Source organism: Grosmannia clavigera (genome assembly GCF_000143105.1).
Source record: "Grosmannia clavigera kw1407 unplaced genomic scaffold GCSC_140, whole genome shotgun sequence".
Lineage (NCBI taxonomy): Eukaryota > Fungi > Ascomycota > Sordariomycetes > Ophiostomatales > Ophiostomataceae > Leptographium > Leptographium clavigerum.
The window spans coordinates 2,288,599-2,310,998 of NW_014040801.1; the positions used below are offsets into that span (position 1 = coordinate 2,288,599).

Sequence of the window (22,400 nt, forward strand, 5' to 3'; positions counted from 1 at the left end):
AACGGAATTTACTTTTGGGGAGGCTAGACAAACAAGCTAACAGTGAAAAAGGCTCACAATTGGCAGACAACATCGACATCGTCCTCTCTTCTCTCGCCTCTCGACTGTGCTTTCTTTTTCCCAGCCCAAACCCGGTGGTCTTGTCGTACTCTCTCTCCCTCGTCCTTCTTACGATACCACAACCCCCCCTGTCTGTGTCTCATGGCTTCACCTGACCAGGAGAATCCACTCTGGGAACAGCCGGCCGACCCATCTCTCTTCCATGTCCGCTCCGGATCTCGCGTTCTGCCCCCCACTGGCGCACCCCATGACCAGTCCTTGCGACGCACCGATCGCAGCTATCGCGAACGGAGCGGTGACCGCCGTCCAGGCAGCATGACTAGACATGCGACACTCGAGAAAATGCCTCTTTTCATCCATGTGGCGTGAGTATGAGGCATTGCGACCAGGGCCAGGCTGACGTTGCCTCGTATCACTGCCTACACAGTAGGACTGCAGAGCCGGCCTGCAAAGACGAGCAGCACGCGTGGATATGAAAAAAGCAATTGACAATACGGAGTCTTCATACATGGGAGACGGCTTTTTGGCGTCGTTCCCCCGCCCCTCTTCTTCGTAGGTTTTCGATGCAAGGCCAAAACTAGTGCCTTTTTATCCGGAAGCGATGCCGGCCTCCCTAGAATGCGACTTGGCGTCTTCTATGCTACATGGATAGTACTTAAGATACGAATGAAGAGCAGTTCGTGCTTTCTGGCCCACCACCTTGAGCTTTGGCCTATGACGACACCCGTGTGCCAAGCCTCGGTATTACGGGCTCTTCGACCGTTTTCCCGTAGTATTCGCCGGCCGTGCTGGTGCTGTGATGCCGACGTGAGGTTGTCTGACAAACATTCAAAACTGCCGATCACAAATCTGGCAGCTCTGCAAAACACATGCTTCGTATCAGAATACAGGCTAATACGTCGTAGACACTGTCAGTAAGCCTTGTGAAATCAGCCTCAGCTGCAGCGATATCCGTTCGGGGCTTTGTCAGTTTAAAACATATCTGGTATGGGATAATGTTTGGTTAATAGGCGAATCACTTGATTAGACGCCTGAAATACAGTGAGCTGGCCCGGATCAACAGACGCCCCACTTATTTGGTGATGCCGGAACCAAAAAATATCATAATGAAAAATTTATCCGAGACGAACGATTCTGTTGCGCGACCCAAGCATATCGATTGAGCGGCCACAACCGTGCTTCCACCTCTGCAAGCGTCCCGACGGAGCGCCATATACGATACGATACGAACAATGCGGCCACAACGGCTCGCGGCCCTGTGCCGGAGCACCAGCCGTCTGGCCATACGGCCGCAACGTTTAACGGCATGGTCGATGCCGGCAACATTAGCAGCAGCAACAGCAGCAGCAGCAGCATCCCAGCCCCGGCTTCTCGGACGGGTCCCGCGGACGGCGCTCTTGTCGCGGGGATTTTCCAGCAGCTTTGCGGTGCGGACAGAAGCAGAAAAGGGCACAGCCGGTGCGGGTGCAGATGTGGATGGCGAGACAGCCGTGCTGCAGTCATTCTCGGGCGAAGCACAGCCAGAGCCATCACGACAGACGTGGCAGGTGGGTGGCCAGAGCGTGGAGCCGGGCACGCCAGAGAACGAGGAGGCGCTGCGGCAGCTAGAGCTGCTGTCCAAGGGAGTGGCGCCCTTTGACGCCGACCTGGACGGGCACAAGTTTGGGCTGACGACGGCGGAGACGCGGCCGACGGCGATGGGGTCGGGGGAGGCCGACAGCGACATCATTACGGGGCAGCAGCTGCCGCTGGGGGGCGAGCTGCAGGACCGCTACGACCCGGTGATCTCGCAGCTGACGCGGCTGCTGATGCGGGATGGAAAGCTGGCCAAGGCACAAAGGGTGAGTTTTTTTGGCATTGGCATTTCGTGACAGCCAATTGGATCATCTGACATTGCAGGACATGGCTATGATCCTCAACTTTCTGCGCACGTCGGCAGCGCCCAAGCTGAGCCCGGCCCACCCGCTGCTGCCAGGCCATCCGCCGGCGGCCCAGCTGCCGCTGGATCCGGTGCGCTACCTCACGCTGGCTATCGACTCGGTGGCGCCACTGGTCAAGATCCGGTCGTACTCGGGCATGGCTGGTGGTGGCGCATCGCTGCCGGTGCCGGTGCCGCTGGCGGCGCGACAGCGCCGACGCACTGCCTTCATGTGGCTGCTCGACATTGTCAACAAGAAGCCGTCACGGGGCAGCGGCCGCGGGATGTTGGCACAGCGCGTCGGCGAGGAGGTCATCGCCATCGCCGAGGGCCGGTCCGGTCTGTGGGAGAAGCGCCAGCTGATGCACAAGCAGGGAACGAGCGCGCGTGTGAACGTGTCCAAGGTGAAGTTGTGAGGGGCGAAGGAGGAGTAGAAGAGTAGAGTAGACCGAAGGGAGAGACTGGATGAAGAGAGAGCGATGGAGTCATCAGGTTCAAGGACACGGACATGTATATTATGAGGACAAACAGACATGATTTGCAGTACAATACACCGTCTACAATTCCTATGCGATTTCTTTGGCGTCTGCTTTGTCAGCAGAGCCTCGGTTCATTTTGCATATCCAAAATCGCCGTCACGATCACAACCCCCACCACCACCGCTTACTCAGCAACCCAGACGGCCGCCATGCCCATGCCAGTGCCGATGCACATGCTGGTGACACCGATCTGCTGGCCGGAGCGGCGCAGCTGGTACAGCAAGGTGGACACCTGGCGGGCGCCAGTGCAGCCGAGCGGGTGACCAAAGGCGATGGCGCCGCCGAGCGGGTTGATCTTTTCGGCGGGGATGCCGATCTGGTCGGCGCACCAGAGGCACTGGCTGGCAAAGGCCTCGTTGATCTCAAAGACGTCGACGTCGGCGACCGAGAGACCGGTGCGCTCGAGCACGCGCGGGATGGCCTTGAAAGGACCGATACCCATCAGAAGTGGCGGCACGCCGACGACAGAGGCGGCGACAAATTTGCCGAGTACCGGCTGACCGAGTCGCTCGGCCACGGAGCGGCGCATCAGCAGCACGGCCGCCGCACCGTCTGAGATCTGCGATGCGTTGCCAGCGTGAATGCTCCCATCCTTGGCAAACGATGCCCGAACCTTGCCCAGCGACTCGGCCGTGACACCCGGCCGCACCCCGTCGTCCCGATCGACCGTGATCGTCCGCGTCTCGCCCGTCTTGGGGTCCTCGAAACGCACCGTCTGCGGCGCCAGCTCGTCGCTGAAGAGACCTGCCGCCTGCGCCTTGGCGGCCTTCTGGTACGACGCCGCTGCAAACGCATCCTGCGACGCCCGCGAGATGTTCCGGGCCTTGGCCATGTCCTCCGACAGCTGGCCCATCGACACCTTGCAGTTGGCTGCTTCGGGCACGCTCTCGAGCAGCTCCGAGAACTCGCTCACAGCACCGGGGCTGAGAAGTTAGCGGAGAGGTCGGAGTACGAAGGAATGGGCGGAAGCAACAGAAACTCACCCGTATTGTGTGCTCATGCTCTCGACACCCGCTCCGATGCCCACGTCAATCATCCCGGTCCGGATCTGGTTGGCCACGTCCACACATGCCTGCAGCCCCGACGAGCACTGCCGGTTCAGCGTCCGCACCGCCGTCGTCGTCGGGAAGCCGGCCACCAGCGCGGCTGCCCGCATCTCGGTCGCACCGCCACCCGGCGCCAGTACCGTGCCCACTGCAATGTCCTCCACCAAGGCTGGGTCGATCTTGGACCGTTCCAGCAGCGACTTGAACGCGCCTGCCAACAGGTCCGACGCCTGTGTGTCCTTGAAGCCGCCCTTGCCGCCTCGTGTGAATGGTGTGCGCAGGCAGGCCGTCACAACCACCTGGACACGTCCGCGTTAGCATGCCTTCTCGTCTCCTTTATTCCCTTCTTTGAGGGACCTACATCGTCGGGGCTCTTCTCTAGCAGCTTTGCCTTGCCATCGGCGGCCTTGGCGCCGCCCGAGAGCTGGCTCGAGATTTGGTTCAAACGGTCGAGTGCTGCAGAAGGACATGTTAGCTATCAAGATGGCGGTCACTGGAGGCTGAGAAACGTACCACCCATATTGTAAATCGTGTGAGTTTAAGAAGCGTGTAGGAAGGAGAGAAGTGTGGTTTAAACAGGAAAAAAATAGGGTTGTTGTCGGAGAAGAGAAAAGAGACTTCAAATGAATCGAGGGAGCGGACGTTGGTTTTGAGAGGCTGTTGTTTTGTAACCCCAGATTCCAGATTTGCAAGCTTACCCCCAGCGAGAAGCCGAGGCATCTCTGGGGCAGCCCGGAAGCAGCTGCGTCACCCCGTCTCCGGGGGCCAAATGCACTAGTGCCGTGCTAAAGCCGTAGGCAGGCTTTCACATGCTCCAGCCGCTGTGGAATGAATGAATGCACATAGCTCTCATTGCTGCATATTCCGTTTATCAGATAAGATACTTCCAATGGGTCTACAAAGAGGCTCCATTCCGTACACATGTGATGTCGGCTTGGCACTTGCCTGTGAGAAGGCCCATTATCAGCGGGCTGAACCCCGTGGAGCCCCCGCCCGGACTCCCGTTTCTGGTTCTTCGTCCGAGGTGCGCCAATCTGGCTTACCAGTGAAGAACTGTCGGCTTTTGGGACGAGGCTGTTACTAGCTATCAGTCAGCAACAAATCTGCAGACCGGTTGTAGATGGTATACACTATAGTAATACGGAGGAATAATACGGCAAGAACGACATAGTGGGACCTGCCTGTACAACTTCAGGCGGTCGCGTGCCCCACTTCTCGTTGAAGTAAAAAAGGGCAGTTGCAATTATTGGGCCTTTCTTCTCAGCCGGTCCAGCCTCAAGTCGTTTCTGTTGCAAGAGTCTTTTTGTGCATCTTTGTCTCTTCGGCCAGCTGTTCTGTTCTGTCCGTATTGGACGACCTGTGCTCTTTGGGCGCCGCCCTCGGCCTGCCATGGCTGCAGCAATGACGACGACGCCAGGCTCGAGGTTGTCGCTGGACCGCCTGCCTGAGGACATTTTGTATCTGATCCTAGCATATCTGGACACAGCGCGGGATAATGCTAGGCTGAGCGCGACCTCTCGACGGCTGCACCGCTTCATGCGCGTTCAGGGCTGGCGCGCCTTTGCGCTGCGGTGCTTCCCGGGGGTGGTGACCGCCTCTGTGCTATTGGGCGGCAGCAGCCCTTCGGCTCTACGCTGGGATCAGCTTTCGGACTCTCTGACGTGGCAGGCACGGGCCTGGGATCGTCGGTCCCTGTCGTTCCAAGCGCTGCTACCACGCGAGGCAGTGCCGGCTAGGAGACCGCGTCGACAGGCATCTTTCCGGCCGCCGCTGGTGGTGCACTTCCAGGCGGCCGGCGAGGGGACGCAGTCGAAGAGGCCGGGCATCGACGGCGAGGAGATGGTGCTATGGGGTGCGGGAGAGGACATTGTGGCGCGGTACAGGCGACGAGGAAGATGGGAGGAAAGTGTTGGTGGCGACGAAAGGGACAACGAAGAAGACGACAATGCAGACGATCCGACGGCAGTGGCGCGATGGCGTGTCTTTGACGGTAAGGCGGCGGGTTTCCGGCCTGGTTACGACGATGTGCGCGGCCTCGCGGTTGTGCCGCATGCCATGGGCCGGCCGCATCGTCGGGGCGTGCTGGTCGGCCGGGACAACGGGCACCTGGTGCTGCTATCGGCCGAGGACCGGTCTGACGGAACCGGCAGTCGGAGCTCTGGCTTTGGCTTTGGCCGGACGCTGGCGCAATTCTCTCCAGGCAATGACAGCAGCATTTTGCAGGATCGGATCTACTCGCTAGACGTGGCTTCAGCCGGCCGAGCCTTTGGAGGTCTGGACAATCGGGGCGGCCTGGCGGCCGTCGCCACGACCTCGCACATTGTCTTCTACGGGCTGCCGAGTGACGATGGTGAATATGGAAGCAACGAGGACGACGACGGCAAACTGAAAGCGCCTCGACAGATTTTCCCGACCGCCACCTTTGCCATGGGTGACCGCGGCCTCGACATCTACCAGCGGCGACGGCCGTACAGTGTTCGGTGGATGGCAGCCGACGGTGTGGCGGCTGTCGGCCTGGGCTACAACGCCGACCAGCTCTGCTTCCTGGCGGCCACGCCGACAGGCCTTGCGCTGACGGCCGTCGCCAAGAGCCAGCCGTTCCAGCGCCGCTTCGGCCTCGATGACAAGACCCTGCTGCTGCCCAGCTCGCTGCAGCCGATCGAACCGTTGTCTGTGGCCGGCGGCGGCGGTAATCTGCTGCTCAGTGCCTGGCGCGACGGGACATGCAGGTGGGTGTTTTGATCTCTTGCTCTCTTCGGGATTTCCAGTCCAGTCCAAATTCAAACTGCTGACTAAGCAGACTTCTCGATATCCGGTCGCCGAGTCCATGGGATATGGCCTACCAGGACAACCTAGCGCCGTCGCAGTGTTTCCAGTCATTACTGGTATGGGGCAGTGACCGGTTCGTGGCCGGTAGCCAGGAGTCAGCGGCGCTCAAGGTGTTTGACCTGCGGTGGCCTCGTCGCTACCACCACTCGGAAGCGCTGCCATGCGGTAGCCGGATGCCGTTCCCGGACCCGGAGCTGCAGCAACAACCACCGGCGGACGTGCAGACGGACTGGACAGTGCCAGACCACAGCTACGGCTGCACAGCGCCGATTCCACGCTGCCGAGCACGTTGCGACCCCCTCACCGGCACCCTCTGCACGTGGCACGCAGGCTCGCGTCGGCTGGCCGCCAGACCCAACTGCAGCGTCTATTTGCAGCGGTCGGCCGTCAGCCAGTACCCCGACATTGGCGTCTGGTCGCTGGCGCGGGCCACCACGTCGACCGACGGCGACCTGGTACCATCCAACTTTTATGCCGGGCTCAACAGCTGCGTCGTCGAGGCCGTGCTGGCAGACGGCGGTGGCGAGAGCATGATGCGTGGCCGACGACAACGATCTACGGCCCATCTTCCGCTCGGCGACCCGCACTTTGCTTATCCTGACGTCCTCTGCCAGCGGCCACTCTCGCTCGTGCCAGCCCCTCCACCCGAACTCGGCCCCGAAGCTGCTGCGGCTTGGCGCCGTCGTCAGGCTTTCCTTCAGCATCGCCACCACTTTTATCGCATTGTCGACTTGCAGTGGCACCTGCACGAGATTGGCGATGGCCTTGCCGACCCTCATAACGACCTTCGTCCTCGTCGTCTCGCTATGATGCGCCTTAGCAGGCCGTCGGGCCATCGGCGCATGCCACCCCCTCCGTCTGCTTCGGCTGCTGAGACCGACTGCGACAAGCCTGGAGCCGACCTGCTGGACCCCCATCGCGTCCGGCCCCAGCTTCTCTCTGGTCGACAGCTCGATGTCGACCCTGTCCTTCGCGCGCAGCACCGCCTCGACAACAGCCTGCAGGACCTGGCCGACTTTGCCGACTTCTACACGGCCAGCGACAAGTAGGACATTGGGCACATAGAAAAGAAATCGCTTCATTCTGAAGATTATATAACAGGAGCTGTTTCGACACCAGCTGCCCATATTTGTGACACGTCTGTCTCCTCCAAGCTCAAAATCCGCCAATGTGACTGCCAACGCCCTTTGAACGCGCAAAGTCGATCAGGTGCAGGCCGACGCTGAGATCCATCAGACCCAGCCCCACACTCTTGTACACCACGTTTCCGCGCTGCATCCACCGTGCCAGGTGGTCATCCTTTTGTTTCCGGGTGTCGACCGACGCCTGGCTGGAGCTCCGGCGGTGAAGCTGCAGCGACCTGCGGCTACTGCGGCCCTCGCTCTTGGGCGAGGGCGACGCTGCTCGCCCGGACGATTTGCTGCTGTCCTGTCCGAACACGGTCGACATGGCCGACGAGGACGCGGAAATCTGCATCGACTGCAAATCCAGCCTCTCAAACTCGAGCGACGGCACGCTCAGCGTGCTCGTGCTTGCGGCCGCGGACGATGAGCCGTACTCTTCTTCCTTGAGGTTGACGCGTGACAGCATGACCAGCTCGCCAAGCCTGTCTATCAGTACGTGGTATATAGGGAAGAAGTAGGAGGAAAAAAACATACTCCACCACCTGTCGCGGCGTCAGGCCAGCATCGATGATCTCGCCAGCCTCCTTCAGGGCGCCGTCAAGCGTGTCGACCACGACAACGCCGCCCTCAACGGCATGCCTGTGGTAATGGTGGTGCGGGCGTTCGGTGCGGGTAGCCTGGCGCAGCAGCTCGGACGGCAGCTCGTGCATGCTGCGCATAAACGAGCCAACAGCGACGATCAGACGGCCCTTGCGGCGGCCCTCGTGGCTCGTCAGGACGGACGCATCAAAGAGCGGCTCGGTCGAGGGCGTGCAGCAGAAGATGACGTCGGCGCTGCGCAGGTTCTTGACCAGCAGCCGGCTGTACTCGTTGTAGGCGGGCGTGAGGACGCTGAACTGGGTTTCGGCCCAGCCCTCGCGCTCCTTTCGGTAGGCCGGCGTGCTGTAGAAGCGCTTGAGCATCAGCTGGCTCGACTGCGACAGTCGCCGGCAGATGATGTTGACATGGCGAATGGTCGAACCGCGAAACAGCAGTGCCAGCCGGACGTGCCAGTACGCCTGCATGCCGCTGCCGAAAACGAGCACATTCTGCACAGTGTCACGCCGCAGCAACAGACATGAAGATGCCAGCGCCGTGCGAAATGCCGTCAGCGTGCTCGCATGCAGGACCCCGAGCAGCCGGCCGGCCGGCGAGAAGAGCGAGAGGGCCCCGGTCGGCCGCATGGCCGGCTCGCCATCACCATCAACATCGCCATCGCCATCACCCGGTGGCGCCAGCGTCAATACCTTCATTCCCACGCCGTCGTGGCTCCATGACGGCACAAACACAGTCGACGGCCGCGTGCTGCCGCCTCCCGGCGAGATCGTCGTCCGCGGCGGCTGCTGCACATCGTCTCCTCGGCCGGCCGTCTGCGTCCCGGTCGAGTACTCGTGCAGGGCCGTCTTGAGCGCAGTGCGGAAGCCCTCGGCCTCTTCCAGCGTCAGGTCCTCCAGCAGCCCCGCAATCTGCTCGTCGGTCAGGATGGTCAGCGACATGTAGGCGAAAAGGCGGGGTCGCGGCCGATGGATGCTCTGATGTTGATGCACCGGCGTTGCGCCAGTCGGCTCGTCTTCCCTCTCTCAGATCGGCTGGTCTGTTTGCCCTGCACTCATCCCGTCTGCGTCCGATGGCAGCGGAAAAATACCACGCCGACCAACCAGGCAGGCTCGAAAGAGGGTCTCTGATGCTTGGCAGTGCTGGTAGCCAAGGTCACAAGACGCCGTTCTCCCACGTAGTGCCACTAAGCATGTACTCCGTACATCGTCTTGCCGCGTCTTGCCGCGTCTATTCGTCCTCGTGCAGACGGCGATATTGGTTGTGCCTTTAGTTTGCCTGGTTCATTTTGGCTTGCTCAACACCGTTTGAAACCAGCATGACCCCACCTGCCCCGCCGAATGGGGAAGGCAGTATCTTACCTCCAGCTGCCTGTTTTCTGCTTGTACACCCGTACTGCTCGTTCTTTGTATTAAACTCGCTCTTGCCCCACATCCCCACATCGTACGAGAAACAAGATTCCCTTCAGTTCGGGAAAGACCAGCCGAGTTGCCAGCTGCTACGGCTTCCTGGAAGGAGCAGGTCCAAGCATCGCCTCTCTAATGATCGAATCCTTTGGAATTGTATCGCTATCAGCGCCCGAAGGCAGTGTAGCGCTGAGCAGGACGATTCAAAAAGAAAAAAAAAGAAAAAAAAGAAGAGTCGCCGGCACGCACTGCCAGGCGGAACACAAGCTGAAATAGCCATGAACAAGAAGGTAAGATACAACTCCGATAGCCCGTCGAGAGGCCTTCACCTCCGCTGTGGCTCCACCCAAAAAAACCCATATCGCTTTGCCGTAACATAACACTTCGTTTGCTGCCTCCTGGCTGAGCAATGAATGGCACCTCCCAACACACACACAGACACACACGCAGTGACTAGACTTGGCAGAAGAAGCGCAAGCGATAGTAAACCAACCAGCCAACCCGGGAAATAATCAAGACTCCAGAAGACGTAGCCTGTCGTCATATATAGAACTCCTCATGCCGTACGCCTCCACCCTCTCTCGACAGCTCGGTGATCTGTCTCTCGTCTCACCGGACGGCCATGGATGCGTTGTCGCCCGCAAAGACGAGAGCGGCGTGCTTGCCGCGGACGATGCTCTTGGCATGGGCTGTTGACCTGCCGGTGCCCACGCCGAGATCGTGCATCCGGCCGCTGTCCAGCTCGAAGATGACGCCGTGCACCTCAAGACCGCGCTCCTGCACGGCCTCCTGCACCGTCAGGTTGGCCATCAGCGCCCGGGCCCCAGACTCGACGTTGAGTTCGGCTATGCGGACGGCCCGCGCCTTGACGTCGGTGATGGCCGCCAGCTCGTCGGCATGCTCTCGTCGGATCGCCCGCAGCGGCGTCAACCAGACGTCGAGCACGCCGCCGACTGGCGTGTCGTGCAGGGCTGCTGTCGCCCCGCCACAGCCAGTGTGGCCGCACAGGATGATGTGCTTGACCCTGAGGTGGGCGACCGCATAGTCAATCACAGCCGAGGTGTTGAGGTCGCTGCCCGACACAATGTTGCCAATGTTGCGGTGCACAAACACATCACCCGGCTGCAGGCCGAGGATCGTTGTCTCGGGACAGCGGGAGTCTGAGCAGCCAATCCAGACTGTAGTTGGGTGGGGGTGTCAGAAACATGAGAGAAACAGCAGGCTGTTACCGAAACATCCGAAGAGAGCCCCAGAAAAGGGGGTTAAGGTGAAGAGACAGAGGGTGGGGCCGGGGGGGGGGGAAGCTTTTGAGGCAAAGGGAGCTGACCAGGGGGGAAGGATTATCAGCAGGCTATGACGACTTACGGATCTGGGGTGTCTGGCTAGTGGCCAACTGCTGAAAGAAGCTTGGGTTCTGGTGTGCCTTATAGCCAGCCCAAGCATTGTTGGAGCTCATGGCATACTGAAAGGTCGTTTCTGAGCAGAAAAAGTCGGTGAGCAATGCAGAACGGGAAGATAGCAGCCTGAGAGAAACAGCCACAAGAGGACGGGATAAGAGCTAGACTTACGGATTTCGGTCATCTTGAAAGCCGGAGGGGTCGGGAAGGAGGGGGAGGACGAGAAGGACGAGAAGAACGAGAAGGACAAGAGCCGGTTCTGTTGCGATGCTGGAGATACACAAGAGCAGAGGATGGATCGAAATGAGGCAGTCCGTGGAGGGAGTACAGGAAATAGAGGCTATAAGGACAAGACGAAGCACAGACTCTGCGGAAGCCTCGTTCTAAGCAGACCGATGGGGACAGGTGATGTCAGCACGAGAGGCCGAGGAAAACAGGTGATTGCAATATCCAAGCGCCTGGTAGAAGATTAATCGAAGGCAGGTCAGGGACCAGAAGCCGAAGGCGCGAGGATGATGCCGCGAGGTATTTTTTCTCTGGTAGCACGTTTATGCCTCGATCTCGGTTGACCCTTTTAGGAGCAGGTGTGGGCAGCCGTGGTCCGTATGAGTGAGGGTGGATGTGTACGTTACTCCGTACAGCACAGAGCAGGCCGAAAAGACGAATGCCGCGTTAGCCAGCTCAGTCGTCCAGTCGAAGCCTGCCGGACCCAGGGGAAGGAGGGGGGGGGCTTTATGGCGGGTCTCGTTTTTTTTGTCGGGGGGGTGTCCTTTTCTTCGAGGGCTTCAAAGACACACCAGCTGCAGCTGATGGCTGAATTCGGTCGGCTATGTAAGTGTCTTACTTCTTCCAGCAGGATGGCTGCTCCAGCGGGAAAAATGGCGCAGTCAACGGGCGTGGCGTCCGGTCAAGGCTATGTATGTGTTCCTGGGTGGGCGAGAAGAAGGAGAAGGAGGACAGAAGAGAAGAGAAAGTCGGGACAGAAGCAGACAGTTGGCGAAGGGGTGCAAATATAACAAAAGCCAGCGACTGCAAGTCGCAGTGCCACCCAATCCCGGCAGCAGCATTGTGCACGTCCGTCCGCTTTCGAAGGATACATACCCCGTAACACTCGTACTGGCCTTGATACACATCGAGCAGGCATTGGCGGAAGTCCGGGGTCTAGATAATCGGTAGACATCTGCTGGTTGGCGATATGCACTTGCTGCCTATTGACCGCCCCATCCCCCTGTCCCACACCTCCTTGGCTGCAACACGGTTTGATGAAACTATCATCACGCGCCCGTCCAGACTGGCAGCCGGAACACATCCGAGCTATCATCTGCCCAGATTGCGGCCTTCTCGTCTGAGCCTGTGGGGGTTTGCTGAGGCTTCTGCTCTCTCCGCACTCTCCAGGTGGCATTTCTAAAATTACCGTGTTGGAAAACCGAATTGTCACAATAATAGCTGCCAAAAAAAGAGGGGCCTGTCCAGGGCCAGCCGCAACCGAGCCACTAAGCAGTCGCGGTCAGACCCTGTTTTGTTGGGCGGTTGAGGGTCAGGCCCCGTTACAGAGGGAGAGCTGACTGCTAGCCGACTTTTTAGCAGGGACAGTTGGCCGCCAGGCCGCGCTCCGAGCAGAACTAATCTTTGATATGCCAGATCCAAGCAGCCACTCTGAGATACCAGATACCAGATACGAGCAATGTGGCCGGCAAGGTGGGGGAGCCTGCCACCTGGGAGATGGCAGATGGGCTGTGGGAGATGGGCATCTTGGCGACATCTTGGCGACACCTGAGATGAAGCCTTACCATGCAGATCTGCTGCCGCTGCAATTTGCTTTTCCCGCTGTGCAAACGTGCAAACAGCCTCGACCCCAGACTCGACGCCCTGCTGGCTTCCCCATCATCCAGCCCCTTTCAGCACCGACACGACTGCGAGATAACGAGGCCCGGCAGGGGCACGGGGCAAAGAAGGAAAAGTAAAAAGGGGAGAAAGACCAACGCTCGACCAGGGGGGCCTTGCAGATGCTCCGTACGATGCCATGTATCTTGCCTGCTCTTACGAGTGCCCCGTGGCTACGACGCAGATATCACTCACCGCACTTCACCATGCATAATCTTGTGCATGATCTGCTTAACCTATGGCACGGCTGTGGGTCATCCCCGAAGAGGATTCGGCTCAATGGTGCCAGCTACGACGCGAATGGCTAATCACATCCACAAATACGTAAGGCATCCTACCTACTGCTTGCATATTGCACGCCTCCCGAGTCTGTATGGCGGAGATAGTGCTGCATACATAGTACCACGTAAGATACAGCCTGGGTTACTTCGCGCCCTTCGGCCTTTTGTGTATCCCGCTGAACCGCCGACGGCCGTTTCTTGTCTCCTGCTCGAACGGCTTTTTGTCATGAAGCTCCGATGCCCCTGCAACCGACGGCACACTCGGCTGCTCCACGCCGGGCACAAACCACGTCGTATTATGTAAGATATGTGTAAGCATTGTAGTGGGGGGCGAGGTTTCGTTTTGGGACTTGAGATGTTCTTTGCCAGCCAAAAGGTACTTTTTACTTCTTTTCCATTTTTTGTTAAAAGCTTCGTCCGTGCCAGGACGCCTTGCATTCCCGACCACGCGCCTATCCGAATTTTGGTTTCATGCCTCGGGACGTTGAAAAGGTATAACAAGAAAAAAGCACAATCGCTGCCATCCTTTGTCTCAGCTGCCCGTCTTCTCCCCTTAGACCTTGATGGCCGTCTCAATGGCCTTCCGCTTCTTCTCGATGAGCTTGTTGGCCTTCTCGCCCATGATGCCACCACCCCACCGCTTGCGGGCATCCTCGCCCTTCTCCAAGTAGCCGTCCTTGACGGCCGAGACGAGCTTGGACAGCTCCGTCTTGTCCTCGGAGCGCACCTCGGTGAACGCAAGAACAGCAGCAGTCTGGTTCCACAGTCAGCATGCAAACGGCTAGGCAGTGTAAAGCAACGTAGACTCCGAGTAATCCTCACCTTCTTGTGCACGACGGTGCCGAGCCGGGCCTTGCCCTTCACAATGGCGTACGGGACGCCCATCTTGCGGCACAAAGCCGGCAGGAAGACAACCAGCTCAATCGGGTCGACGTCGTTGGGGATCAGGACCAGCGAAGCCTTCTTGTTCTCGACCAGGCCGACAACGTGGTTCAGACCGTACTTGACCGTGTACGGCTTCTTGCTGACGTCCTCCTTCTTCTTGCCCTCCTTGATGGCCGTAGCCTCCTTGAGGAGACGCTCCTTCTTCTCCGCCTTGGTCTCCGGGCGGTACTTGTTCAGGAGCTTGAAAGCCTGCGCAGCCGTGTTGCGGTCAAGCACGTGCTGGAACTGCGCAATTGCGGGCGGCACCTTCAGGCGCAGACCCAGGATCTTCTTCTGGCGCTGCAGGCGAATGTACTCGGGCCACTTCACCATACGCGACACATTGCGGCGGGGTTGGATGTCCTGGCCAATGCCGAAGTTGAGAGGGCGCTTCTCGATCAACGGGTTCTGTCATGTCGGTGTCAGCACAAACCTTGTAACAGGACAAATCGCAGGGGAGGGGAGTGCTACTGACCTTGGCAACCTTCTTCGCACCCGCACGTCCCTGAGGGAACGGGGCCGGGGCCACCTTCTTACCGGAAGCTTTCGGAGGCTGTCATTGAGAAAAAGAAGACATCAGCATACTGTACGTCTTCTGTTTTAACTCTAAAGAGAACCATACAACGACGACGACAGCATTTCTGCGCAACGACGCCGTAGTATGGACTCCAGCCAAGGAATCACCGGCGTCCATTTCATCACTCCCACTCCGCTCTTTCAACGGAGTTGGAGACTCTGAAGAGGACGACCAGGTGGAATGTGTGCGCAAGATGTGAACTGAATCACACCCTGGCCGTTCTGCGCATGAAGCGCATACTAGGAAGCATCACGATTGAAGCTGTCGAGTTCGTTTATATCAAATTAGCTTACCATTTTGTCGTTTGGCGATTCTATTGTCGACCGGTTGATGCTTGTGAAGACAAGAAAAAAAGTCAAATCGAGACTTAAAAGATTTCGAGACTATTAAATTGATGGGGCCTTCCAAAAATTTGTGGTGGGAATTCTAGGGCTGGTGGGGGGCTAGATCGGAAAAACAGGTGCCGAAAGCCTCTTCGGAAAAACTCTTCACGCTTATGACTCAGCATATGGCATCGCATTGGATGCCTCGAGACTAACAAACGAGAATTGCGACCACGAGGAAAAGTCTCTGAGGTATGGCTCCGGCACTTTGTATGCTCTGCAAGGCAGAGCGTGCCATGATAAAACGACCGAAGAATCATCAGAAGCTCTGCAGGAATTGCTTCATTGCTATATTTGAAGATGAAGTTCACCACACAATCACATCGGCCCGCTTGTTCTACCCCGGCGAAAAGGTCGCAATAGGAGCGTCAGGCGGCAAGGACTCCACCGTCCTAGCTTCCGTGCTGAAGACGCTCAATGAGCGCCACAAATACGGCCTCGACCTGGTGCTGCTCAGTGTCGATGAGGGAATCAAGGGCTATCGCGATGATTCGCTGGAGACCGTGAAGCGAAACGCCGAGCAGTACGAGATGCCTCTGAAGATTGTTGGGTACGGCGAGCTTTATGGCTGGACCATGGACCAGGTCGTCGAGACTATCGGCAAGAAGGGCAACTGCACATACTGCGGCGTCTTTCGCCGTCAAGCGCTCGACCGGGGCGCCAAGCTGCTCGGCATAAGACATGTCGTCACTGGCCACAATGCCGATGACGTGGCGGAGACCGTTCTGATGAACCTTTTGCGCGGGGACCTGCCACGCCTGTCGCGCAGCACGAGCATCGTGACAGGAGGCGATCATTCCGAGGTCAAGCGAAGCAAGCCGCTTAAGTACGCCTACGAGAAGGAGATAGTTTTGTATGCCCACCACAAGAAGCTGGACTATTTCAGCACTGAGTGCATTTACAGCCCGGAAGCATTCCGCGGCAGTGCGCGCAGCCTCATCAAGAATCTGGAAAAGGTCCGGCCCAGTGCCATTCTGGATATCGTGCGGAGTGGCGAAGATATGGCCCGTCTCGTACCAGGAGCGGCACCGCAGTCGTCCTGTGCCTGTGCCGGAGGGTCGGCCGCTGATTCCACGACAGCATCTGCGAGTGGCGAAGGAAGAGGAGGCTGTGGATCGCTGGCCGGCCAAATGCCCGCCGGGGAGTTGGCTGCGATGGAGGCGCAGCTGAAGAGTAATGAGGCGGCAGAATCGCTAGAGATTGACGTGGCTGCAGCGTTGCCAATACAGAGGAGAGACAAAAAAGACGGCTCTGCACGGAAACAGGCAAACGGCGGTCAGGCAAACGGCAGGACGGCTCCGGCAAAGCAGGTGCTGGGAACGTGCGAGAGATGCGGATACATGTCCAGTCAGGCAATATGCCAAGCCTGCATGCTGCTTGAAGGGCTGAACAAGAACAGACCACACATCAGCATATAAGCCTCCTTTCCCCGACTTTAGATGGCATGTGCGGCAAAGAGGCATCTGCATCTGATGAATCTGTTTATTTACGGCAAAAGCGTCTTCGCAAAACTGATTTACACATGCTGGGCGCCGTCGCAATTCGACTTCGGCCCTTGTTTCCATCCGTCCTCCGTGTCTGACTGAGAAGCCGGACCGGGGCACATGCTCGATCTCTATCCGATCCTCGAGGTCTGGCTCCGCCTTCGTAGCACCATTATGAGAAGCGCTTCTCTACCTGTCGTTGCAAACAAGTTATTAGCTGCGATACTCTCCAGGAGACTATAGAACTGGTGGACATAAGCGTACCTTCCAGGCATTGTTCACTTCAAAGCCGGCTGGTGCTGTCGCGTTGGCCGTTTGTCCGCGTAAGAGTCCAGTCAGTCTCCGATCACGGTCCATCACTATTGTAAAGGTCAGCACATCGATCTCCAAGTGAAAGGCTCGAATTGAGTGTCTTGGCTCATACTTTGCTGCAGTGCTTGTTAGCAAAAATTGGTTCCCACAAGAAAGCTTTTATGAGTGACCTACGTTGTCCCATTGATCCACAGACCGCCGCGGCCGCAATCCGCTGTTCTGCATGTTTCGTAGCTTGGACAAACCAGCGCCGGACACTCCGAACATCTATATTTTCTCAGTATACTTCCAATGTTCCGGCCCCGGCCACTCTGGCGCGTTCTTACCACAGTGATGATCGCATAAGGGATCAGAGCTTCGAAGGGGACTGGCATGGTGGGTGATGTATGTGTGCGAGGTGTCCCAATTGAGGATCGTGGCGAGTTGGCTCACTCAGGTGGGATCGGTTTGAGTATGATGCCTTCTTTTCGTTGGTAAAGCCGAGGATTTGATTGACTGGCCGTGTCGCTGCCTCAGGCCGCACCATATCCCGGCAAAACTGGACCTACGAAATCGGGGGGCATAACAAATATTACATAATCAAACTACCCACCTGACTGGTCAGGGGCGACGCCTCACTTTCTGGGGAAACGTGAAGCTGAGAAGCCCGCGGATTTGCGAGCAAAACAAGGGCTTGGGACTCGAAACGGCGACGCCCCGACGCGTTATTTATCACCAATATCGCGTATTTTGCGGGCCAGGACTTTTCTAAGCCACGGACGATCTTCAAAAAGCACGTTTCGCGCATCTTGGCGTTCCAATCCTCCGCGGCGCATCCTGGATCTCGATATACCTGATATCGTATTATAATTTACCTTCCCGTTGCGGCCAACCGTGCCCCGAGTTTTGGGATGCAGCCACTCGCCAGCCTCCATCTTGCGTCTTGCCATGCTCACACTAGCGCTTGACCGATCAGCCAACGAAACGCCGAGTCGCAAAAATTCACTGCGAATATCGCTTTGCGCGCCACGACGGTGACCGAACGAGGGGAGACGACGATGGCAAGCCAACAACTAATGAATGAGGAGCTTCAGAGCAACGTAGTTGTATCAGAAGGGGACGGTTTTCCGGATCCCGATGACAACTCCAGTGCCGGTGGCTTAGAAAGGGCCACGCAGCTCGGCTCCACAAACGGAGACAGTATTGAACAACACTACGGCGAAAACGACGACGAAGCTGGAGAAGACTACGATGGCGCAGAAGATGATGAAAGCGGCTTTGGCTCGGGCTCGGGCTCCGACCTAGGGCGAGACGATGACGAAGATGACGGCTACGACTCTGAGAGCGCAGGCGACGACGAAGACGAGCACCTGGAAGGCCCTGGCTTGGCGAAGCGCGGCCCGAGAATCAAGAACGAGGACGGTGATGAGGATGAGGACGAAGAAGAAGACGAAGAAGAAGAAGAAGACGACGAGGATGCCGAACTGGACGCCGACGCCGATATCATCGAGGATGCAGAAGGTGTCGGCGCTGTCAAGATTCGCCCCGGCGAGACAGACGACGAAGACGATAGCGTAATCAGCGCCGGGGACACCCAGTCGAGTGACGAGGACTGGGATGAGAATGCGGCAATTATAGAGGAGGACGAGGAGGAAGGAGGTGGTGTGGAAGAGGACGGAGCATTTGGAACGTGTGTGTTCTGCAATCAAGACGAGGAGCACGGACCGAACGAAGGCGTCGAGGCTTTCCTTTCATGCTCTCACTGCGTGGGAAGTGGTAAGAAAGCCGATCCCAAATTGATGTTGCCGTTCTATGATCCTCCAGACCTTGCTAACCTTGCAGCCCACGAAGAATGCGCCCACGAGCATGGATTTTCCACGCAGGACGGGGGTAAGTCATTTATAGCTTTTTCGTCCGCCATGTGGCGTGTTATGAGGATATCCGATGGCTAACTTCGTGATAGAGACGTGGAGATGCCCGGACTGCGTCGCAGAAACCGAGCGCGGGTCGGTTGTGGAGGACATCATGGACATCGATGGAGACGGAGGGGCCAACGGTGTTCACGCTGACATGCCGGCCTTGGCAACCCCAAAGCTGTCACCGGCACCGCAAGGTACAAGCGTCAGTGTGGAGTCTCGTCCGGAGGATCATTCAAGCAGTGTTCCTCGATCTCTGCGTAAACGAAGATCATCTCCTATTGAGGTTGATGAGGGCGGCATGTTATTGCGCAAGCGCAGAAAGAACATAGCCGAGGACCTGAGCGTTGATGACAACGGAAGACCGTTGGACTCGGCTACACCATCTTCTGCTAGGTCGCTGCGGGTAAAGCCGACATCATCCTTGGTGTCGATTGAGAAAAGGACAAGGACCAGCCTCATCCTCAAGATACGGGTGAATGGAGCAGAGCTCCGCAAAATCTTCACAAAGCGTCGGAAGTACACAAGAAAGGGTCAGAACAAGGCCGAGACGACTCCCAGGCCGGGCAGTGCGCGGAGTGCGGTGCACGTTGGCCTGGTTGCTGGCGCACCACCTATAATTACCAGCACCCTCATACAACCGTTCTATTCCTTCTTTGACAAGGAGACAGAGGAGCTCAAAGGAAAGCCGTACGGGGGAATACTCACAGAGGCCGAGGCTGAGACAACACGGACGTTTCCAGCTGCGGAAGACAGAAGAAAATTTGGCGAGGCCAAGCAACAAGCCGAGGAAGAACGACAAGTCCGGCTATTGGTAACGCAAGCGGAAGCGGAGGCGCCCAAGAAGAAGCCCAAGAAAGCAGTGGACCCGGCCAGCCAAATTGAGTGCATCGAGTTTGGCGGCTGGGAAATTGGCACGTGGTATGCGGCTCCATACCCAGAGGAGTACAGCAGGAACCAGGTCCTCTATATCTGCGAGTTCTGCCTCAAGTACATGAACTCGGACTATGTTGCGTGGCGGCACAAGCTCAAATGTCCAGCGAAGCATCCGCCAGGAGACGAAATCTACCGGCACAAGTCCGTCTCGGTCTTCGAGGTGGACGGCCGCAAGAACCCGGTCTACTGCCAGAACCTGTGCCTCTTGGCGAAGCTATTCCTTGGCTCCAAGACGCTGTACTACGACGTGGAGCCGTTCCTCTTTTACGTGCTGTGCGAATACGACGAACTTGGGTACCATTTTGTGGGGTATTTCTCGAAAGAGAAGCGTGCCAGCAGCCAGAACAACGTCAGCTGTATTCTCACGCTGCCAATCCACCAGCGCAAAGGGTACGGAAATCTTCTTATCGACTTCTCTTATCTTCTGACGCGGGCCGAGAAAAAGACGGGGTCTCCGGAGAAGCCCCTTTCTGACATGGGTCTGGTGTCCTACCGAAACTATTGGAGACTGGTGATGTGTCGCTATCTCCTTGGGGCCATGACGGAGAGCAAGACGGACAAGCTGGGACTGTCCATCAAACGGATCTCCGACGAGACGGGAATGACGGCCGACGACGTCATTTCGGCGCTGGAAGGCCTTCGCTGTCTCGTGCGCGACCCACAAACGGGTTTATACGCATTTCGAGTGGATCTGCCCTACTGCCGCGAATACGTCGCCAAATGGGAGGCAAAGAACTATGTGACGCTGAACCCCGACGCGCTGACGTGGACGCCATACGTGATGGGCCGTGGTAACGCGACAAACTTCGAGCTGGGACCGGCCCTGACTGCCATCGCACCGCGAGATGAGGATGACGAGCCGAAGTCGGCCAACGAGTTTATCGCAAGGCTGGTCAATGGCATGGACAGATCGGCCGAAGTGAAACGTGCTGGTGGAGATGCTGAAGAGGAAACAAAACCGTTGGACGAGATGGAGCATGGCCAAGCGACGACTGTCCTGGAATCCACGGAGCCCAACGAAAACGGACCCGGAGCAGTTCTTGGAAGCAACGGATGCCCTCAGCATGAGAGCACAGAGGATCAATGTGCCAGTATGGCTATCCGAAGCATCGAACCATCCCAGTCTGTTGGTGGCGACGGTTCTCCATCCGACGGAACACGAGAGGGGAAATCTTGCTCCATGGACAGCAAGGATCCACTGGATGCAGAGAGTTATAGTGCGGGCAAGGTACGGACATCGATGTCTGCAGACGACTGGACAGCACCATATGCAGACGTGCCGGCCACTCGGTTTGTAGTGTTCCCGCCTATATCGGCACGCCGGTTCAACTACGCGCGGACTACGATTGGGAGGCCATCTGCACCTCGGATCAGCAACAACGGGGTGAGAGGAAGAAGCCGGTACGGATCGAACAGCATCCGGCGACTGACGGTGTCCCGACCGAAAACGAACTCGACGCGGAAGAAGTCGGGAGGCACCGGTCGAGGACCTGGCCGTTGGCCCAAGGGGACGAAGAAAAGCGATTATGGAAACGCCGACAGCGGCCCTGGTCTTCCGCCAGCGTGGATTGCCGAGAGACAGGCGCGGCAGACGACGTCGACAACGGCTGAGCCTGCGTCACTGAATGGCAAAGAGCCCATGGCCGAAGGGGATGCTGTGGCCGTTGCGACTTTGATGCTGCCGACAGTAACAAAGGAGGAGGATATGGACGAGCCGCCCGCAGAGGACACCGTGCAAGTCCACACGCCTCCAGCCAAGATGCGGAACGGGCTGAGTGCTCCGAGCGTATCGTCGAAGAGCAGGTCGTCACCGCGGCTAGGCAAAGGCAAGGGGCTGTTGCAGGAGAGCGAGGACACGGTGATGGTAGGTGTCGAAGAGGACGAGTGATTGGGTGCATTGATATGGGTTTTTTTCTTGTAAGCAGCACGAATGCTTGGCTTGTGGTTTTATGTAAGATAAAATACCCCTTTGGAATGATAACTGCTGTCTGTATGTTTGGGGTGAGGCCGTTGCATGAACGTGTTTGTATCGCAATGCACAGCCTCTTTGTGAGGCAGGCTGCTGGGCCAATACAGTCCCGGTTTCATGATCGGCGCATAAGGAATCGGTCGCGCAGCTGACTGCTAGTTGCCGCGAAACAGACGACGAATGAAAGACGTGGCCGCGTCAACTAGGTGCAGTCGTGGCGCCGAAGGCGTTGACTAACAAGCAAACTTCGACCAGAACTTATGCTTGTATGCAGTGGCACAGGGTCCTCTGAGGCCGAGACTCCACTACTAGGCAGTAACGTAATCTCTCGCCACTTCGTACAGCTCGCTAATATCTTTAATTACAAAGACCCCTCCACAATTCCATTTCCCGCCAAAAGCCCGCCACAGGCACAAGCCATTCATTCTTTATCCCTCCTGCAAGTTTTCACCATCGCCAGGAAACTGAGAATAATAATAAACACACACCTGGGCCGTTCACTGTGCCGCATTGCTCTCCTCTCGTCTTCCTCCGGCTTCTAGCATCAAAAAAGGACGGGGAGCGAAGATCTCTCAGGCCTCACCGGCGCGTCTCGTGCTCTTCTACTCTAGCAGCTCAGCACTGTAATATCCCATTTCCTCCTATTACCACGCGCTGGCACCTCCGACCCCGACCCCTTCTTTTTCTCTTTCGACTTGCGATTGGTATCCCATAGCCACCCCGAGGCATTCCGGTCGGCCGCGTCTGATTTTCCTACCCTTATTTTTAACATACCTTCTCGTCTTCGGTTTGGACTCTGTCTAGCGCATTTCTGGAACTTGCGGCTTATTCGTCTCCTGTTC

General features: G+C 57.7%; 9 protein-coding genes across 9 annotated transcripts; 4 read left to right on the forward strand and 5 right to left on the reverse strand.

Moving 5' to 3' along the window:
- Positions 1-1,292: 1,292 nt before the first annotated feature.
- CMQ_1120 (30S ribosomal protein) lies at positions 1,293-2,394 on the forward strand (the record flags this gene model as incomplete). The annotated part of the gene is made up of 2 exons (XM_014318199.1): positions 1,293-1,901; positions 1,960-2,394. 2 exons carry the CDS (start codon positions 1,293-1,295, stop codon positions 2,392-2,394), a joined length of 1,044 nt encoding a protein of 347 aa, XP_014173674.1.
- Positions 2,395-2,641: 247 nt separating this feature from the next.
- CMQ_1252 (3-ketoacyl-CoA thiolase peroxisomal a precursor) lies at positions 2,642-4,083 on the reverse strand (the record flags this gene model as incomplete). Its single annotated transcript, XM_014318331.1, has 4 exons — positions 2,642-3,440; positions 3,501-3,862; positions 3,925-4,019; positions 4,077-4,083. 4 exons carry the CDS (start codon positions 4,081-4,083, stop codon positions 2,642-2,644), a joined length of 1,263 nt encoding a protein of 420 aa, XP_014173806.1.
- Positions 4,084-4,952: 869 nt separating this feature from the next.
- On the forward strand, positions 4,953-7,441 carry CMQ_678 (f-box domain containing protein; the record flags this gene model as incomplete). Its single annotated transcript, XM_014317757.1, has 2 exons — positions 4,953-6,292; positions 6,364-7,441. 2 exons carry the CDS (start codon positions 4,953-4,955, stop codon positions 7,439-7,441), a joined length of 2,418 nt encoding a protein of 805 aa, XP_014173232.1.
- A 106-nt stretch (positions 7,442-7,547) lies between these two features.
- CMQ_477 (ornithine cyclodeaminase) lies at positions 7,548-9,051 on the reverse strand (the record flags this gene model as incomplete). Its single annotated transcript, XM_014317556.1, has 2 exons — positions 7,548-7,998; positions 8,051-9,051. 2 exons carry the CDS (start codon positions 9,049-9,051, stop codon positions 7,548-7,550), a joined length of 1,452 nt encoding a protein of 483 aa, XP_014173031.1.
- A 1,074-nt stretch (positions 9,052-10,125) lies between these two features.
- CMQ_1373 (carbonic anhydrase) lies at positions 10,126-11,097 on the reverse strand (the record flags this gene model as incomplete). The annotated part of the gene is made up of 3 exons (XM_014318452.1): positions 10,126-10,694; positions 10,882-10,992; positions 11,085-11,097. 3 exons carry the CDS (start codon positions 11,095-11,097, stop codon positions 10,126-10,128), a joined length of 693 nt encoding a protein of 230 aa, XP_014173927.1.
- A 2,534-nt stretch (positions 11,098-13,631) lies between these two features.
- CMQ_1305 (60S ribosomal protein l8) lies at positions 13,632-14,875 on the reverse strand (the record flags this gene model as incomplete). The annotated part of the gene is made up of 4 exons (XM_014318384.1): positions 13,632-13,832; positions 13,901-14,410; positions 14,478-14,555; positions 14,873-14,875. The coding sequence occupies 4 exons, from the start codon at positions 14,873-14,875 to the stop codon at positions 13,632-13,634; spliced, it is 792 nt and encodes a 263-aa protein (XP_014173859.1).
- Positions 14,876-15,156: 281 nt separating this feature from the next.
- On the forward strand, positions 15,157-16,380 carry CMQ_1466 (pp-loop ATPase superfamily; the record flags this gene model as incomplete). The annotated part of the gene is made up of 2 exons (XM_014318545.1): positions 15,157-15,172; positions 15,263-16,380. 2 exons carry the CDS (start codon positions 15,157-15,159, stop codon positions 16,378-16,380), a joined length of 1,134 nt encoding a protein of 377 aa, XP_014174020.1.
- Positions 16,381-16,618: 238 nt separating this feature from the next.
- On the reverse strand, positions 16,619-17,132 carry CMQ_892 (small secreted protein; the record flags this gene model as incomplete). The annotated part of the gene is made up of 4 exons (XM_014317971.1): positions 16,619-16,639; positions 16,711-16,805; positions 16,929-17,025; positions 17,085-17,132. 4 exons carry the CDS (start codon positions 17,130-17,132, stop codon positions 16,619-16,621), a joined length of 261 nt encoding a protein of 86 aa, XP_014173446.1.
- A 681-nt stretch (positions 17,133-17,813) lies between these two features.
- CMQ_1517 (histone acetyltransferase mst2) lies at positions 17,814-21,477 on the forward strand (the record flags this gene model as incomplete). Its single annotated transcript, XM_014318596.1, has 3 exons — positions 17,814-18,513; positions 18,580-18,627; positions 18,701-21,477. 3 exons carry the CDS (start codon positions 17,814-17,816, stop codon positions 21,475-21,477), a joined length of 3,525 nt encoding a protein of 1,174 aa, XP_014174071.1.
- Between the last annotated feature and the right edge of the window lie 923 nt (positions 21,478-22,400).